The 19,817-nt window shown below is 35.8% G+C and overlaps 1 protein-coding gene across 5 annotated transcripts in view; it reads left to right on the plus strand.

Moving 5' to 3' along the window:
• The window catches only part of KDM4C (lysine demethylase 4C), a 274,533-nt gene that overhangs the window by 140,940 nt on the left and 113,776 nt on the right, over positions 1-19,817 (plus strand). For all 5 annotated transcript variants that reach the window (XR_012584902.1, XM_074569863.1, XM_074569862.1 and 2 more), the window contains 4 exons: positions 370-563; positions 3,352-3,590; positions 5,694-6,055; positions 8,411-8,522. Coding sequence is in view for 4 of the 5 variants with exons in the window: in XM_074569863.1 (XP_074425964.1) it covers positions 370-563; positions 3,352-3,590; positions 5,694-6,055; positions 8,411-8,522 (907 nt within the window). In the remaining variant the exon portion in view is untranslated. The remainder of the gene's footprint in view (positions 1-369; positions 564-3,351; positions 3,591-5,693; positions 6,056-8,410; positions 8,523-19,817) is intronic.

A 19,817-nucleotide genomic window follows, 5' to 3' on the forward strand; every position in this document is an offset into this window, starting at 1 on the left:
TAATGCCTTTGAAGATACATGCAGTCTCTGGATTCAACGTGATGCTATGCTTAAAACTATCAAGAATAGCTAATAGAGCAAAAAGAAATGCTATAGTTTCTTTTTTGTCTTAATCTGTAGGAGTTAGTTAGACAGTGGAGTGCCCCTAAGTACCTTGTGGAATCCTAGTGTGTGATATTTGTTCAGATAGTTTTTTCTCTTGAAATCATCCTTACTCCCCCAAAGAAGTGAGGAAGAGGGAAAAGTGAAAAATTTTGATTAAAATAGAGTTGGTTTCACATGTGAGGTTTTTATTTTGGACTTTGTTTACTGCAAACTATGGCATGATTCCATTACTTGTCACTTATAAATTCCTGTCTTCTCTTGCAGTGCACTTGTAGGAAAGACATGGTGACAATATCCATGGATGTCTTTGTGAGGAAGTTTCAACCAGACAGGTACCAGCTGTGGAAACAAGGCAAGGATTTATACACCATTGACCATACAAAACCAACTCCTGAATCAACACCCGAAGTAAAGGCCTGGCTACAGAGAAGAAAGAAAACAAAGAACTTTCCCAAGGGGTATTTATGTTTCTTTGTCTTCCACTTAATCGTCTTCAGTATGATCTCAGTTTCCTTTTTGTTTCTTTTTTTTTACCACTTTCTCTTAAGTTTTATTTCAATTTATTTTCTTTAGACGAAGCTTGTTTTTCTGTTTTCTGTATTAAGACGAACCTGGGGACAAGCAAGTCATCTTTTCAGAGTGACTATGAAAAAGTAATTCAACTTACAAGTTACGTGTATAGCTGCAGTTAATGACTATAGAGAGCATCAAAATGCATTCCAGTGTGGTATGTAGAATCTTTCTTTAGTAGGAACTATTCCATTAAAATTTTCAAGGTATGAATGGTTGCCGCTGTTTCTAGTGACATCTGTAACCAAAAGACAAGGGAGAAGTCTCCTAAGAGCTGAGGTAAAGGTTAAGTTGGAAAAACTTACCATAAGCTGTGGCAGGATCCCAACAGCTGTGTGAAGGCTCTAGCAATAGTTCTAGCCCTTACTGCCATCTACCTCCAAAGAGGTATCACTGCCTATCCGGCACGCTGTCACAGTGCTGTAGCCGAAACCTCTCTGTGTGTACCACAGGTCAATTACAGATTGTAATTTAGCATTAGGCAGGCCTAAATTGCAGTTATTGGTGCTGGCACCACTAAGAAAGTTAGGAGAAAAGCATTTCTCAGCTTGTCACTGAAGCTATCAGAGCTTTGACCTATTAAAGCAGTTTCATAGCTGGGTCTGTTTTCCTAGTGTGCATCCTGTCTGTGATTTTGGTTTTTGTTTGCATTGCACAAACACTTTTTGTTCACTAACGCTTTCCTGTCTTACTTAGCAGGGTCTTTATGGATTTTCTTCTTCGTTATCTAATTAAGATCTACTTAATTTCTAGCCTGTGGTGGGCAGTTTTATTGGTATCTGCTTATGCGGAGAGCAGCTTGGTGGGCTAAAGATAATACTGAATTTTTCAAGATCTTTTTCCTCCTTTAAATAATTTTACAATATAATTACTTCTTTAACTTGCTCTTATACTGAATTTCCTCATTTTCTTTGTAAGTTAATGTATTTCTTGGGGAAAATGGTAGGAAAGTCAACCTGCAAAAGAGAGGAACAATTGCCACTGTAGTGGAACATCATAGATAAGAAATGTAACAATGGGTTTGTTCTGGGTAAGAACAGTTTGTGGGTAGAATCAGTTCTTGCAGACAACTGGTGAAGCAGCTGGACAGCCAATTTGTTAGTATATGCATAGTATGTATAATATTGACCCAGACACACAGAGGGAGTAATTCTGTTGTTTAGCTAGTTGAATGCCATTTTGCATTGTAGTAAATTTCACTGTGTGTCTTGTATAGCATTACTGCCAGTTCACCCTTGGACCATTAGTGGTTCATTTGGTTGTACCCTTATGGGTAGCCACTTTTAACTAAAACCAAAGACTTCATAATAATAGTGTTGAAAGTTTTATCATAGGAACACATGAGCTGATTTCACGCACTTAGCTAAGCTAATAAACACAATCCCAATGCTGTTTAATTCTTGAGTTGGCTTTCGTTCAGGCATGGTAACAATGTGTATTGCAAAGGGAGGATAAAATGTTTATTCAGCTTCATTTCTAGTGTAATGTGTCGATTGAAATTGTCGTCATTTTGATTATGGGAATAATATAAGTTCCAGAAGAGTGAAAATAGAAATACCATTTATGGAAATCTTCATGAATATAGTGACAGGGAGAGCTTAATTCTGACATTTATGGCTGAAATACTTTGCTAAAATAGAACATCTAATGGCTGCATGTAAACAGTAATAATACTTGTTGTTACATTACAATGTGAACTGATGGGCGTCTCATACTTCACGAATTTTCTGGAAATTACTATTTTATAGAGAGAGTGTTGAAAGATATACGTTGTGGACATACGGTAAAATTTAAGGGGTAGTAAAATGTTTTTCTGGAGTTGTCTGTACTCTATGATCCAAGACCTTTGTAAAACTCATGGTTTACCTGCCATAGTTGCGCTTTCACCGCTAGGGTGTTATGAGTTTTGAAACCTGATGTGTGATGAAGCGCATAAAAATCTCCTCCCATGTCACATAACTGAATTTGAAACTGAACTAATCTCCTGTTACTTTCATCATGAGCACATAAATTAAAAACCAGTTTCTGACAGAGGGGGCCATTTCTCCTGCTTTAAACCTCTTGCTGCTACTTCTGAGGGTGCAAAACTTTCTGCTGAAAATTTAATTCCAAGTTTATTTTTTACACAGCATTATGAAACGTATTGCTTGATATTGTAGTCATTTAAAATATTTGGTGATCAGAATTTTTTCTTCTTTCAGATGCTTGTTGTTTGTGTAAAAAGTCATATAAAAACTAAACAGATATGATTGTACAAGGTGTTTCAGACTAGTGTTGGGGTTTAGAAATTGGGGTTTAGAAACACCACCTGATTTTAGGGCAACTGAGAATGTTTTGTCTTTGTTACTTTTATAGGTGTTATTCTCTTTCAGGTTTAAAAGAATGATTAATTAAAAAGCTGGTTTGTATGCTGGTTAAGTAATAGTTACTTAAGGTTATTTTACTTTTACAATTTAATAACTTTGCCACAGAATGGTGATAAAAGATGAGAAGGTTAAATCGAATCAATTGTTAATCTATCACTTAATAAATTGTAAACACTATCTCAACACAAAAAGATGAAAAATTGTCAGTTTCTAACCACTTTAAGCAGGTGAAAGGGACATATATATTGGTAGACGTTTTATCTTATCCAAGACAGACATTCTACTCTGACAGCAATATCTCTTATAACAGCTTCCAGCACACCAGATCCCGATCTAAAAAGCTTAAAACTCCAGAGGACAAGAGAGTATCTGCTATGGTAGCTGGTGCAGAAATCATAACGACTGAAGCAGCTAGTGATGGCTTCAAGGTCAGTGAAGAACCTGGAAAAAAAGTGAGACTGGTAAACACAGGAGTGCCTTCTGGGGAAGAAGAAAACAGTAGTAGAATGCACCTGGATCAACATTTATTGGATAATGTCAAGGTTGCAGGTGAGATAAGGACTGATTGTGTTTCACATGTAAGTTGTAGGCTGTTGATACTCTAATGCCACATCAGTGGATGTTAAAGCATAGGATTATCCTAAGTAGCATACTAAAATACTTACGAAGTTATGCAGAGAAGACTGATACTCAGTAAGAGTGAGAAAATGACAAAATTAATATTCTGGTCTGAGAGTAATTTCACCTAAACTGTTTTAATAAAGTGTTTTTTAAAGGGGCAAAAAGAATGAGATTTTGTAAATTGTATTTCTTCAATGGACTTACAGGTTTTACAGCAAAATTTTTTAGATACAGAAATGAAACAGAATGTCTTAACACTTATGCAGACAGTACAGAACATATATGCTTGTAGTATGCTCTTTCTATATATGTAGTATGCGCATATATATATATATGAAGAATGCTACATATTAGAAGTGGTCTATACTTGTGCACAAAAATGCTCTATCTTGAGACTGCAGATTTCTTGTCACTTCCTGTTGAGCTGTGTGACAGTGTAAGTTATAAAGGCCTTGTCAAGCCAAAGATGGTTCTTTTTTCCCCACAGCTATTTTTTACTAATAAACTTGGTCTTTTCTGGCCTTAATTTCATCTGTTTCACATTCTGTTGTAGTTCAGGTGTAGTTTCACATTCCCGTTCAGAAAGACAAACTGCAATTTTAACTTTAAGTTTGTGAGCATTCCCGTTGGTTTTATAGTGATACTGAAAATTTACTTGCAAATTACAAATGGAGAGTATTACCCTGCTTGTGAATATTAATGGTTATGTTAATGGTTATTCGCACATGGTAAACACCAGGGTTGATCCACGTAAAGATAACAAAGTTAGTATTTCAATATAGAGACTTAGAAATTTCTGTGTACAAATTAGTTGGTGCTCTATCAAAGCCTTTTATGGTCTGTTCTAATGATATTTTTTTTCTAATGGTGTTATTCCTTTACTCCTCCCCCAACTTCTAATAGAGGTTTGGAGTGTTCATGACCACTGAGAAACAAGTAGTTAGTCAGCAGCCAGTCTGTGTTCATTGACAAGGGAAGGAAAAGCAGAGAAGTGTGGAGTGCTGTCCTCTTTCCTTTGTGCTATTAAAGAGTGGTGCCAGGACCTTCGCAGGGAAAAGGACCTTGTTTAGATATGGTGGTGGAAGCTCCAGTACTCACATTGGAGATGGTCATTTGTCCTGCATTATGTCTGGCTAGTATGTCCATTATGCTCAGTTGAGGCAGTACTCGTCATACCCAGAGATTACGTTTTAGTGCTGGATGGGCTTTGTATTACTAAACTTTATATGCATTTGACCTGAAAAGGGAACTTTTTACAAAAACAAGTTCAAATAACCATTGTAGAGAAAGAATAATGCCTTGGATGTGCTGCTGAATCAAAATTCACTGTGGTGTGTACCATAGAGTTCTTCCGGAACGTGTTTTTTGGGTCACCTGTCTAACCCGTTGTTCTGTCTATCCCATGCAAGCATCAGCAGATGAAGAATTTTAATAAAGTAAAATCCACACAATTTCACCCTTCAGCATCACTGAAATATAAAATTATGCTAATTGATGAAATATAAAATGATGCTAATTGCTTTTCATTTTTAGACCGGTGCTGTTGTTTTCAAAATATTCTTGTTATCTATTTGAAATATGTTTTCCTAATTATAAACCATTAGTCTTTGTTTATTTTCATTTTTAAAACAGGCGTAATAGGATATAAATGCAGGGTATAAAGTTCAATATACCAACCTTTTCTATTATTTTTTTCCAACTAGTCAAAGTTCTTGTGGGCTGTCAGAGTAAACAAGCTACATGAATATTGATCATGTTGAATGACATGAAGACCTGTTGTAATTCAAATACAAAGTACCAATCAAATGATTAAAACTATATTTCACACTCTAAACTCAAAACATTTACATTTAATTTATTCTTTGATCAAACCCATACTCCACATTGGTGTATGTTCTTCTACCAGATGCTTTTCTGTATGATTTCTAAATGAGGAACCATGCTTTAAGTTTGCATAACTCAGATTGTTGTGAAATAAAATACAATAATATAAAGTGAGTTTTATTAACAAATCATATTCTTCATCTTTAGGAAGCATCCATTCAGACTCATTTTCAAGCCCTATTCCTGTACTAGAGAAAACAAAAATGGAAGATGAGGACAGGACAGATTCCAGTCATCCTTTCTTTATGTGTGAAGGTTCTGTGGCCTCCATGCTTGCTTCTGATAACTGTAGCAAAGAAGAGAGTTTGAAATCTCAGAATCAGTCTGTTTCATCAGTACCATACCATAAGTCAGAGGGACATGCTTCTGAAGCAGAAAAACCAAATAACGAGGAAAATGTCTCGATAGAGGATGATGTCAGCGACCTAGAAAGCTGTGGAGATAGCTTGGAACATAGAGAACTGCCTGTTGTAAAGAAGGATGAAGAAGATGGCATGGAAACATCCAGTGTATGTGAAGCAAATTACATCGTTATAGTAATATATTCCAGATTTAATGAAATGTGAAGGAACATGTTTCTAATGAGACCTGATATCCATATTAAAGCACTTAAGAATATGCACGATTTTAATCAGATGCTAATTTGAACATGTTTTGAAGTGTTCAGGCAAGAGTGGGAATTTGGATTCAAAAGCAGCATGTTTCTGGAGCTTGCTTGTTGACATATTTTCCCTCTGATTTTAGATATTTAGTAATTTCACTTTATATCTGTGAATCTGAACTGTCAGCAACTACTCTCAAGCTGTTCCCATGTTTGCTGCCTGCCAGTATGATCAAGGCTATCAGCTTTAATTATGGCTGTTGACATGAAATTGAAATTATTAGAGTTGAGTGCTGTATTTGGTATCATGTATTTGCGTTTCAAAAAATGGCTGTTTTGACTGAATCTTAAGGAGAGTTAACAGTATGCTGGTAAAATGTCAGCAGTGTAGGTTGATTCTGAGGTACTTACTGTCCAAGGACAGAACTTAACAGTGCGGAAGCACATAGTAATTTATATTTGGACTGAATGAAGAAGTGGATAAATCAAAGCTGAGGAGCATCTCTGCATTGAGTTAGGTGGAAACAAAGTTTGCTTTCATTCTATTACATTATGTCACATAGGTTATGAAATCTTATGGACTTCCTTGCGTTACTTGAAACTGTGTCCCATAGTATTGGAGTTGGTGAAAGTGAATCTTTGGCTATAGCAGGATAATACAGACAGTATGATTTCAGGCCTCAAACTTGCTTTTCTTGGACTTTGGAAATTGGCTACAAACCTTAAGGAAACACTTGAAGGAGATGATCCCCCTAATAAAAGGAATATATTTTTTAATTTTTAAATAGTAAGTTTAGTAATGTTTTCTCATCGGGGCACCTACAAACTTACAGTCTGTATTTACTCTTGCTGTTCTGCTATGAAGGGTGGGCAGCTTTGACTTTGGGAAGCATAATGAAAAATTAAGCTGTGGTGGTAGTCACAGTAGCTTTCCGAGTTGTAAGTTAAATCCCAGTTTGGCAGAGAGAGAGCAGGAAATCCACTGCCAGATTGCCAGACTTAGTGGGAAATATGTTTTAGAAGACAAAGTAAAATCATGCTGACCCTTTCAAAGACATAAACTGTTCACTAATGATTTTTTTGCAATGTTGTGAATTTTAATAATCTTAGCTCCAGCCCTTCCACTGTAATAATAAAGAGCACTATAAACATCTCAGTGTTTTAATCATAATGTATTAGAGATTATATTTATCTCTTTCTGTGCCTTTCAGCCATTTATATATGAGGTTTTAGATATTCTCCAGTATAATTGAATACTCTTTCTTTCTGTTTCATAATGAGTGAAGAAGCAAGTTGTACAGATGCAATTAAAAAGTCTGATCTTCTTTCCCTTTTTACTTAGTTGGTAACTTTTTCTAGATCATAACCCTGTTCTGTGCTTTAACCACATCTTCCTCCCTCTGCATATCACAGTAAATATGATGTTTTGTAGCTTACTCCCCATTCTATAGTAGTAATTTTCAACCCTCAAATCAGTCAAGGGACATGTGTAACCTGTTAGGTTAGACTCAGGGCGTTGAGGAGCAGAGTGCTGTGGTCCATAGGAACGGTGTGAGACTCTGTCCTCCACACCTTTCTGCCAGTGTGCTTGCCCGTCCTCTGTTCCTGAACCTACAGATAACATCAGCAGCTGATTTAATTTGTGATTTCCCCCACCGGCACTCAAATCTGCTGTTGTGAAAGCTGCACTTCTAGAGTTTGTAGCATTGGCCTGAGTTCTTAAATCTTAGATAACTTCAAGCTGAATGTACATAAGGGTGCTTGAGAGAAGAAGGAATTTTCTCATATCCCAGATCAACATGTTAATCGCGTATCAGGACTCCAGGTCATTGTTTTACTTCCTCAGGAATTTTACGCTTTCTGTTCTTCCTCTCAGCCATCACCCGAGCAAACCAGGATTTATGGTCTGTAATTTGGGAAGGGCTGCAGTAACATATACCACAAACCATTTGTGTTTGACACGGATCGCTCTTTTTTAATTAAAGTATATGTTCTGAATTAGAGAAAAATTATAGAATCATAGAATCTTCATGGTTGGAAAGGACCTTTGAGATCATCGAGTCCAGCCAAACCACCTACAGTCTCTGCCACTGGAGCATGCCCTGAAGTGCAGTGTTGTAGTTGGCAGACTAAAGGTGTTTCAAGTACCCTGATAGTATTTATAGAATTGACATCTGTGCTTATTTACAGAAGAATGTTTTTGTTCATCAAAATTAACCTTGCAGAATTACATTCTAAATTCGTTGTGTTTTTCCCTTTTCAGTCAGTGGAAGCTGAAAAAAAGAAAATATCTAAGAGTTGGCGTCATCCACTAAATAAACCCCCAGCTAGATCTCCAATGACTTTTGTTAAACAGCAAGCAACTAGTGATGAAGGTGAGTGTATTTAATGCATTTTTCTGATGATGTTTTATGAGACCATATATATAGGCATTTGGAAGAACAACCAAGATGAAATAATTTCGTTCTGCATGGGAAATATAAACAGTGAGGGCTCCGAACCCAGACAGGTCATGTGCTTTTTGCCTATTTTCACACAAATTCTTCTAAAAACACTGGATCTGTCTTTGCAAAAAGCTTTGAACAGTATGATGTCATTTAAAACATGTATATTCACCTGTCAAGTATTCCTTATTAGAACTTAGAGCAATTGTGTTTAAGAGAAAGTTTTAATTGTGTAAGCATAGATTAAAGTGGCATAAGAATACTTTGAATACGGTTCTTAGGTGTAAGCAGTAGTCCCCTATACTGTTTTAAAGCGACTTTATCCTTTTTGTCTGTTTTGTGGTAGACGTTGGACATTTGGGAGTCAGTGTCTTAATCTACTGTACTTCTGGGTATCATCAAAAACTTATCAAGAGTATTTACATATATCTTGATTTCCAAGCTTTTGCTTAGTTTCATATGGAAAGGGTGAACATCTCTCTCCCTGTAGTTTTGGTAAATCAATTTTAAGTTATTGATTTAAAATAGTAATTTAAAAGCTGATTTTGATGCGTATGTCATCTACACGCCTCACACCTCTGTATATGGTTCTAACTGTATCAAAGTAGCATGCAGGTTTGCAAGTAGTGAATAGTGTGCAAGATGTTAAAAGTTACTACCATATTTTCACAAACACAAAAAGAGGTGGAAAAACATGGCTCTCTTTTTAGACATAACGAAAACGACCTTTGTGTACTAGAAAGCAGCAAAAGGTCTCCTCTCTGTTTCCCCAGCTGAACAATTATTGAGAACTGTTCTTAGAGCAGTTTTCCACTTACTTTTAAGTGGCACAAAGCAACTGGAAGCATGGTAAATGGCCTTCCTGGGAATGTGTAAGGCTGGGCTTCTGCTTTGGCATTTGGGTACTTTAAGTGATTTTTTTTATTATTTTTATGTTAATGCTGAGTACTGACCACAAAATTCCATTGTTTAACTTAATTGCATAAATAAGAAGCATACTGTTAGGCAGTCATTTTGAATATGCTTGTACAGATCTTCACTATAGATTGCAGATATGCATGTTACTGTATACTATATGGTACCTTCAGGCGCTTCAAGCAATAGAGTAAAGTAGAAATTAAGAAAAAGGAGCATGACCATAAATAACCATGATATACAGAACAGAGTTCTACACAAGATAAATAAGTAAATAATTCTGCAGCCATGAAATTTAATGCTCTGTAACCAGATACCACAGTGATCAAAACAATTAAAACAATACCCAGAACTTCTCAGATGCTTTTTCTGGGAGCTTACTTGTGTGCTTTAATTTAGAGAGCCACCGTCTTGTGCAGACAGGCTACAAAAACTAAGAAGTTTACCCAAGATAGGGATTTGCTTCTCTGAAGTAAATAGAAAAAGTAAATCTGCTTTACCCAGCAATCACATATACGGCCAGCCAAAGTTGATGAATAAAGCTACTTTATTCTATCAAACATGGCTTGTGAAGCTTATCGAACTGTGCATCGAAACTATCCATCAAAATGAAAAACAAATGCATTCCTTTTTCCTAGCATTTTAGTTCTGTGTTGCACAGGTTTTTCAGGTACTATTCTCCAGAATCTCTTCAGTTAGCAGAACTGGAGGTTGGTCCTCACACTTGCTTAAACACTGATACTCTGTGTAGTGCAGAATGGAGCTCATACTGCGTCTGCAGCTACAAGTCTGAGTCCCGCATTGCTGTACGCTTCAGTGTTTACCTGCGCTTTGTATCTGCATTTTTTTTGGAGCTCTTATTTTATACTTTAGGTGATACAAGAGTCTTCCTGGGCTTCCTGATCTTTTTTTTCCCTCAGTTATTACCTCTAGTCAACAGTAGCTGTTTCTTACAGCTACAGATAAGCTTTCCTGACTTCAGAAACAGACAGCATGCATGCTAATTGATTCTTCTTCTCGTAATTTGGCAATATTATGCGTTCAGTTAGCACCAATTTGGGCACTGTTGAGCTGGGTGCTCTAGTTTTAACTGGTCCCTCATCAATACATCTCCCTCCTTGTTCCACACTTAGTCATTGATTTGTTTCTTCCATCTCACTAGTTTGAGAAAGCCATGCTCGTGCTCTCTCTCTCTCTCTGTGTCTTTCTTTTTTTATCTGAGCCTCAGTTTTGCCAGGCATGATACTTCAATTAGCTGTTAAGCATCTTTCTGAAAATTAAAGACAGCCTAGGCCCATGATCTGTATCATATATGGGTATGTTTGGATACCTTGAGGGCTAGACAGAGCGTATTTCAGAAAGTGTTATGGTAATTTGAACAAAAAGGATGATATTAATATTAAGATTCATCTAGTAAAGTAATTAAAGATTTAAATATGTGGTAGGTTGCAGTGAAATTGCTCTTTTTTAATTAGAGATTATATTCTTTTTGCCTGTTGATGCTTTTTCAACTTTATGGTTAAAATATAGTGTAAAATTCCTATTTAAGCAAGGATTGTGTATGATATAATCTGGCTAGGTGGTGACATGATGACACTGGTTTGTTAATCTCAAGGATTCTGCTATTTATTTGCTGTTTTACCCAGTACTTTGTCAGTGTACTGGTGTCTTAATTTTATGTGAAAGTAGCAGCATCCCAACAAGAAGTCTTATACCTTCCAGTCTTTCCTCTTTACATGATGGTTGTCCTTTTGGTAGATAAAGGTATGTTTTTGTTAGGAAAGAAAACGTTGTCTTAGAATCATCTCAAGTAGCTATTAAGCACCAGTCTGCTTGTTGATTGAAGCAAATAATTAAGAGTTTTATTAGACATGACAGTTATTGGTATTTCCTAGCTGGAACTGGAATTTGGTATTATTTTCATGCGTCTGTTTCTCATTGCGATCTAATTTATCAGCATGCTTTTGTGAGAACACCAGAAGAGAGACAATAGCTTTTGGGTGAGCAGAACGTTTACATCCAAGACACAGACTAAAGAACTGCTGAGGGAGACTGGCAAACTGAAGCCTCAGTGGCTTTCCTGGCACAGGCTGGCAGGCGAGTTGAAGATCTGTGTCTAGATGAATGCTAGTCAAAGGAGATTTTTCTGATCATTTTCAAGAATGTTTGTTGTCTGGTATCAGGGGAATAATCAGTATCAATGTACTAATGGCTATGCTCCCCTTTATGAAGGTGCTTCATCCTACTCTGTAGTTACCAGAAGTGAAATTCAGTAAGCATACTTAACTCAGTTCTTGTTCTCTATGTTTTTTCAATAAAAATGTTACCGGTAATGGCTATGATACTATAGTGTCTTGGTACCATAACTTTCGAGTTCATCTGATCCTTTACAAGGAGGATTTGCTTATTGATACATTAGTTTATATTTTAATTTATATGGGTCCAGTAAAATCATAAATTTAAACCAAATAGAGGAAGAAGATGACAGGGGCTAGTGCTGTTAGGAAAAATTAAGAAATCGGGGTTTTGTAGTTCAAATGCAAGTCACGTCACTTTCCACAAGTTGCATAGTCTGTAGCCATTTCTAATACAGATAATTTACATTCAAATTAATATATTTGAAGTCCTTCAGATACTAGGGTTCTATTAGGAACTTTCTGTGGATAGAGGTGATCAGAGGCTGTTAATAACATGAAGGCAGCATTCTTTGACACTGTCAGCCATTTCAGAATCATAATTTTGCAAATAGAATACTATCATATTTAACAGCGTGCTTAAATTTTAGCTGAGACTATTAAGACAGAATTCTTCAGCAGAAATTTAGTTTTTGCACAGGATCGCTTGGACATCGAATTTTTTGTTTTCCTCTTATCACTGCATATGCTTCGTTATGTGTATGTTTCTTTATGATCTGAGTGTTTCATCTACAGAAAAATGATTGGGTTAATCGTTTCTTTGTGGCTTGATGTTGTTACTTTATTTTTTACTCTCCCTGAAGACTTTCCTTATGTATGTCTGACTTTTGAGTCTCCCTTATTATGATTGCTTTTGTGGAATTAATGCCTAAAGGTCTGAGCAAAGAGAAATACTGGCCGGTGGGGAATCAATCCAGAAATTATAGCTCAGGCTGCCAGTTTAGAAAAATAAGTGCAGCAGTACAGTGTGAGCTGTATCTCACACTCAAAATACTAATAACTTTTATGTAATGAACCTTGGTCTTATGCTCAGTGCAGTATGTTAGCTTGTGGTAATATTATTCTTTTGTATTTAAGTTGTAGTTCTGCTCACTTAAGCAATAAAAAAGCAAATTCAGCAGAAGGGGAAAGCATACTGACTTTGGATGCACATTGATTGGTCCCACAGATTTCTTGCCAGCAATATTTGGGCATGCAACATTAGAAACTGTTCTTAAATTCAAGTAGACTAAAATTTCCCATCACCCTAAATGATATAATAATAGTGTATAGGTTGAATTCAGTATGGGTTTATTTGTATACAGCTTTTAGTGTTTTAAATACAATTAAGAAGTTCAAAGTAATTTTGCTTTCATTACTTTGTAAAATAAGGAAACAGAAGACTACTGTGAATCGAAAGAGTTGCTTGGACAAGAGTTTGATTAGTGAAAATTGCAAGTTTTACAGCTGTAGTTTTCCTTCTGCTGTGACATAAAATAAAGCTTCTTCATTTTTTACATTCACTCTCAGCATTTTATGAGATGTGCTTGAACTGATACCAGTAGTCAAGCCATATAAGGCATGTTCAGCAATGTCATATATAGGTTAAGCATGCTGAAATAGGGGAAAATTACACTTGTAGATGCAATTAGGATTCTTTTGCTTCAGAGCTTAAAATGCCAGATTCTGCTTGAAGATTCTTACTTATTTCAGGAAGAAATGTTAACTTTTTTTTTTGTGGTGTGACTTAGGAAGTAGAGAAGAATTTGTTAACCAATTGACAGAGGCGTGTTTATTTTTGCCACATTAGTATTACAATTTGTAGTATTGCTTTTGCTCCCATACTGTATTAATCTGGTTTTTGAATGGAGTTTTACTTCTTGCTTTTGTGTGAGTATGAGTTAATCAAGTACAGAATTTGCATTTTTCATACTTCATCATCTAGCATTGGAGGAGACCAGCACTATCTACCACTTGCAACGGTATCGCTGTGCTAGACAAATGTGTTTTCTCTCCTTTCCTCTGGTAGCTGCATTGCTTCTGATTTGTTTAAATTCCATTTTCAAGATTTCATTATTATATTTAAGAAAAAGGGCTAGCACTTATGTAGCATGTGGTATCCTGAAGACTCAAAAAAACTTTGCAAAATTGCGGTAGAATCTTTAGCAGGTATTTAGTAAAGGGAGGTATTGACAGGTCAAATACAAGCTTTTCCTAAATGCCCAGTACTCATGTCAGCTTTGTGGGCTCGCAGCTGATCTCCAGAAATGGCAAGAACTGACAACTCTGATTATTGCCACTGGCGGCTCTTGTCCCTTGTCATCTTTCACGAGCAGAGCTTGTCTGCCTTTTTGAGTGAACACCTACAAATGTCAGGACCTAAGAGTAGCCATTATTTTGATTCAAGAGGGGAGAACAAACCAGTTCCTCTAGTATTTATGCCTCATTTGCTGGACAGTGGTAAATGTAGTGATCATAAAAACTCATTGTCCTCTAGATGGACCTTACAACTTCAATTGTGCAGCTTTCTTAGCTTTAAAATATAATATTTTACCTCTTAAAGGAGCGGATAGAACTGCAGTCTTAGATACAGGGGTATGTATAATTTCTCATTACCAGGTGTGTCAAAATGAAAATAGTGTTCCTGCTGCATTAGTGCAGCCTCTCAGTAGCCTTCTCAAGGGTAGCTATGGAGCCAGTAAGCAAACTTGATATGAAATTTGCCAAAGGGACACATGTCTCTTCTGTAAGATTATCTTCTGGAGTTGAGCTTCGGTTTCTATAATTACGGTCCAAAGAGAAACACAAAAAATGTATGACTTGCATTTAACAAGGATTAGTTTCCTGAGATATTAGTACAGAGGACGGGCTAATAAATTATCCTAGTCCCAAGATAACATAGTAGTAATTATTTTTTTTCCCAAATTAAAAAAAAAAAAAAGCAGCCCATAGTGTTATCATTGCCTTTGTCAAAATCTGAAGCTGCTTTGTAAACCATCAGTAGTGACTTGATTTCAATGCCAATGGGGTTTTACTAAATGTTTTTTCTTGGCTGAGAAGTGTCTGTAATATATATATTTTTTAAATGTACAAAATAATTACACTTAAGAAATTGATCCTTGAGGGAGGTTGAATGCAATTGTTGTCTAGTGTATGGAGTGTTTATGGCATGTTTGTTTTAGTGATTTGTGCAGGGACTGTAGCTTGAAGCTATTAATTCCAATTTACACTCCGATTTGTCATGTGAATTTGGACCTGTGATCAAATCTTTCTGTTTTGCATCTTCCATACTTAATTTATAAAGGTAAGTAACTACCCAAGGCCTTGGTTCAATGAAAAATTTCAGCACAATCTTAACTGTAAGCATCCAAGTAACCTGGTTCCTCAAAATTTCACTTGTGTTTTGCCCAGAGGCACTTGTGCTGGAATGTTATATTGGCATAGGTTAGATTTGTGCTGCCTGAGAGATACAAGGTAACGATAAAATATTTTTTCCCCTCTTGGTACTGTTTTTTGTCTCTAGAGTGGAATAAAACAGGGTATGTTGGCGAATCTGCTCTCTAATATAAATAATATAATATATAATACAATAAATAATGAGGAGTAATGAAAAAAATAATGGTTTTGTCTTTTATGCAGAGAAAGGTATGTATTTCATTGAATCCTTTGTGATACACTAATTTTATATTGTTGACATCCTATGTACCAAATACTGGGATAAAGATACACATGATCGGTTTAAGTAATCCTTAATTATATGAAATAACTGTAAATTGAAATACATATTCTGTATTTGGAGTTGGTTAGCTTAAATGAGCTTTAGTAAGCTCTTGAAACTGTATGGCAAGCTTTTGTGTTTCATTACTAAATCAGTAAGCATGTGAATGTTCCTAAAAATTCCATTCTAATTTTAGCTACTGATCAAATCATCTAGCTGGTAAGTACAATTTACTGCAAGTAAATCGAAATGGAATGCAAAGTAAAAATTCTGCTCGTTAAAAACTGTAAAAAATTACGTGAGGGAATGGAATGGAGAAAGCAGCTGGTAATAAGTCTTTTACAATGCTGTGAATTAAAGCATTTCAAGAGAGCAGATATCTGCCAGTCTTTACCCTGTAGTCTGTTCTTGTAATGGTTTTGCACTGATAGCTACGTTTTTTGCTGATAGGCTATGTGGTAAATTCCAGTAGATTTTCTTTTTTTCTATTTCGATTTTGATGAGATGCCTCTTTGAACTAAATTATAAATACAGTGGCTATTCTTTAAACTTGCACAGCGTAAAGACAAGTGAAATTACTGGAATTACTATAATGTACAAATATAAAAATGGAAATTATAACACAAATATGCTGTACATATTTCGAATTGGCAGTTTTTATAGCTATAAGAACATCTACCTTTCTGTGGCCTCATGTCCACATTTTAAATACGGTTGATTAATCAGTGGGGTACCTTTGAGCTTGGTTTTTGGACAGGATAAATACCTGTGTTTCTGGAGTCACTAGGTAGTTCATGTTTTTTAGTATCAGTAAGAATTTGTTGCTTGTGTTTGAGCTTAGGTAGCCAGAATTGGTAGACATCTTTGACAATTTGACCTTTAACTATTAGGACTTAATTCTTCATTTCATATTCACAAAAAAGTTGTGCAGCTATTAAGGGAATTCAGTGGATGAAAGATTAATTTTTACCTCTTATATTTATGAGGTACTTCTATTGTCCACTGTTAGAAGTAGAGGATAATTTTTTTGCAAGAATTAGTAAGCAAAATAAAATGGTAGTTTTAAAAAATGTCAATGCTATATAGTCCTGTAAGATTAGTTTTACAGGTTATGTAAACTGATTGTCTACGCCATGAGTCCTCAGAGCTTTCTCAGTATCAGTTAGTTTATCAATAGCATAGCCATGTAAATTAAAAAGACTTTCATTACTTTGCCATTTGTTAGAGGAAAAAGTTGTGTTCCAGTACAGTCTGATAGGATCCTTTTAGGTACTCTACATATGGAAAATTAAGTGCATAGTAGAAAATTGATACTTATTTAAAGTCAGTTGAAGTTACATGGGATTTAGCAAATCATAATACAAGTGCAAATTACATTTAGGAGGGTGTGGCAATTGCAACATATAGTTCAGTCATAGTACAAATGTGAATTTCATTACTGGTTTCTAGTAATAATATGCTCACTGTCACAGTGCTGGATGTTTGTAGTGTCTAGGAATGAATGTGTGGGTTGCAACTGGTTTAGGCCCATCGCTTTCTTAGTTTATTTGTTTTTTGCCACGGGAGCAAACACTTTCATAATACTTTCTTCTCATGTGTCACCTGAATCATCACCCTGAAAAGGATCAGTAGCAAACCAGGTATCTCCTGATCATTCATTGTCCTTGACATAGATGGTGGCCACCACTTGAATGAGATCTATTTCAGTAGACCGTAGTAAGTGATCCCTACTTGTATGGGCATCACATGATTTGCGGCTGCAACTTGTGAGTCTAAGAACTTCCTTTGATTCTCTGAGTACGTTGCTTATGCATTACATTACCTTTTACAACTGTTTCTCACTCTAGTTTGAGCATGCTATGTGTTCATTTCACCTCTTTTAACTTCTGCACTACTACTCACAAGTAAGTACCCAGCAGCCTGTGAAGCTCTGCTTTTCTCTCCTTTCTTCAACTTGTTAGAATCTTTCAATTTTTCAGATTCATCCTAAACATCAGTGGGATCAGTGCTTTGTTCTGCTGTCCATGAAAAATCCCCATTACGGTTTTCCCTTCCCTTCTTTTCAAAGTTACCGGTGAAATTTTTCCAGTCTCTGCTGGTATTTGCAATAATTCTGTCTCCTCTTTTAAATGGTAGCGGCCCTGTCTGCAGCCAATCTTACCACTAGCTGTTCTTAATCACAATGCAGGTTTTCTCTACTAGGTTCTTATTTGTGACTAACACCAAATCAGAAAGCATGTTTTTGCCAAAGTAATCATTACTGCATTAATGGGTACTGCTCACCCTCAGGAATATCGTGTCAACTATGCCAGTTAACATCATAACAAAATATACTCTGACCAGGTTCTTTTAGATATTCTACGTGTGGACAGTTTCATGAATAACACAAAACTTTCCTATTTGAAATTAGTTGAAGTTACATGGGATTTCGATTTAGCAGAGTGATACCGCAATGCACTTAAATCACAGTGCAAGTACAAATTACATTTAGCAGACTGTAGCAATTGTAATATACAGTTCAATCACAATATAAATACAAATTACATTTAGCAAAGTGTAGCAATTGTAATACACAGTTCAATCACAAAACAAATGGGAATTTCATTACGGGACTCTTAATGATATGCTCAAGCAAAGTCAGGGTATGCCAGTATCTAAATGCATCTTTCAGTTCTGTCAAATTGTCTTTTTAAAAACTTTTTGAACTCTGAATTTTTCTGACCTTTTACAACATTCCGAGATCTGCTTCAGCTAATGTTTTACAATTTTTTGATATTTTACTTTTTTTAATAAAGCACCCCATTCATTTCTTTTGTGAGCTAAACCTTATTTAATCCAGGAGCATTTAGGTGTAGCCTTTAAAACTCCGATTCAGTATGGCTGTCTTTACATACAATTTTTATGAGAAGTGAAGTATTAATTGATAATTCAGTGATTAGACTCTCTAACCAAAAATATGTACATACATTATAGTACTGTTACTGTACAGTACCATAAAAGAAATTAAATTTATTGTACAGTACAAGAAAAAAAGTTTACATTTTCATATTTTGCTATGAAATCTATGACAATCAGAAAAAAAGAAACACAATTTCTGAAATTGAGTTTGCTGATATGCTGCAGGAACAATAAAGTTTTGAAGTTGCAAGTCGTTTTCCCTGACTTCTTTTAATTATTATTATTATTTCCTCCAGGACATTTGAAACTATAGATAATGCCTCCCAGGGCTGAGATTATGCTCAACTACCTGAAAAATAACAGATGCTGCCATGCTCTTCATAGCAGAGAATGCTGCTGTACAAAGCCAGGAAACATTAGTGGAACATAACCCCAAGCAGGAGAATCATTGTTGAGACTGGCAAAAGCAAATTGTACTGTATTAGCATCTATGGCTTTTCACATCTGCTGGGTTAAATCAGCAAATACTGGCAACAGCCCATTCTGCAAATGGCCCAAATGTTTTCTGTCTGAGAATCTGAGGTTCACTTAGTAAGCAAAAGCCATTCAGAGCAATAGCATTGAGTCGGAGCAAGTTTGCCACGAACTATTACACCAATAACGTTTGTGAAAACATTTATTTCATTCACTTACCCACTTGGAAAGCAGCACAATAACGGTTTGTAAATACTTTGGTGTAGAAGGAATTTCCTTTGTACCAAAACAGATTCTGGGCTATAATTTTCTTTTTGTCTACACAGTTTGTTTTAGTGAATTGTTTCACTTTTCTTAAACATGTAAAGGGATGCAGATGCATATAAATTATTGCATAAATGGGTACTAGTAATGTGAAATTACATTACAGAGTTTAATTAATCCTATATAAATATTATTTTCAGGTACAAATATGACAGCAGGAATTAATATGGGGTTTGGCATTGCTAATCACCTTATAGTATCAGTACCACTATGACTGAATTATTATATGATACAGTAAGATTTATAACACCTGTTATGCATTTATTTAAAGTAATTAATTGGCTCATCAAGTGTCCCTGCTTTTCTTTTGGATTGCTCTATCCCCTCAGCAAACCAAATATTTAACCTCATTATGAATTGTATCTAGTAAAGTAATGTTGCAACAAAGCATTATACTTGCAGTGAAGTAAACACGTCCTGGTAGTTCATGGAAAAATCACTGTGACCAGTGTCCGAGGTGGCAGTAAGGAGATGTTTTTAAATGCATAGGGATATCCTGCATTACATCATTCCATTAATAATTTTTTGAGGGGGCTAGTATTGACCCATTTTAGACTTCAGCATGAATATGTGATACAATTACAGCCGGAAACATAACAGAAGTTACTAGAAACAGGGTTTGTTCATGTGAGAGTATTTTTTAAAAAATGTGCACACTAACAGGCTTGCATGATTAGCTCTCCTTGGGAGGCTATAAGAGGCAGAAATGTCACTCTCTTTGTG

The sequence above is a fragment of the Larus michahellis genome, chromosome Z (assembly GCF_964199755.1).
Source record: "Larus michahellis chromosome Z, bLarMic1.1, whole genome shotgun sequence".
NCBI classification, from domain to species: Eukaryota; Metazoa; Chordata; class Aves; order Charadriiformes; family Laridae; genus Larus; species Larus michahellis.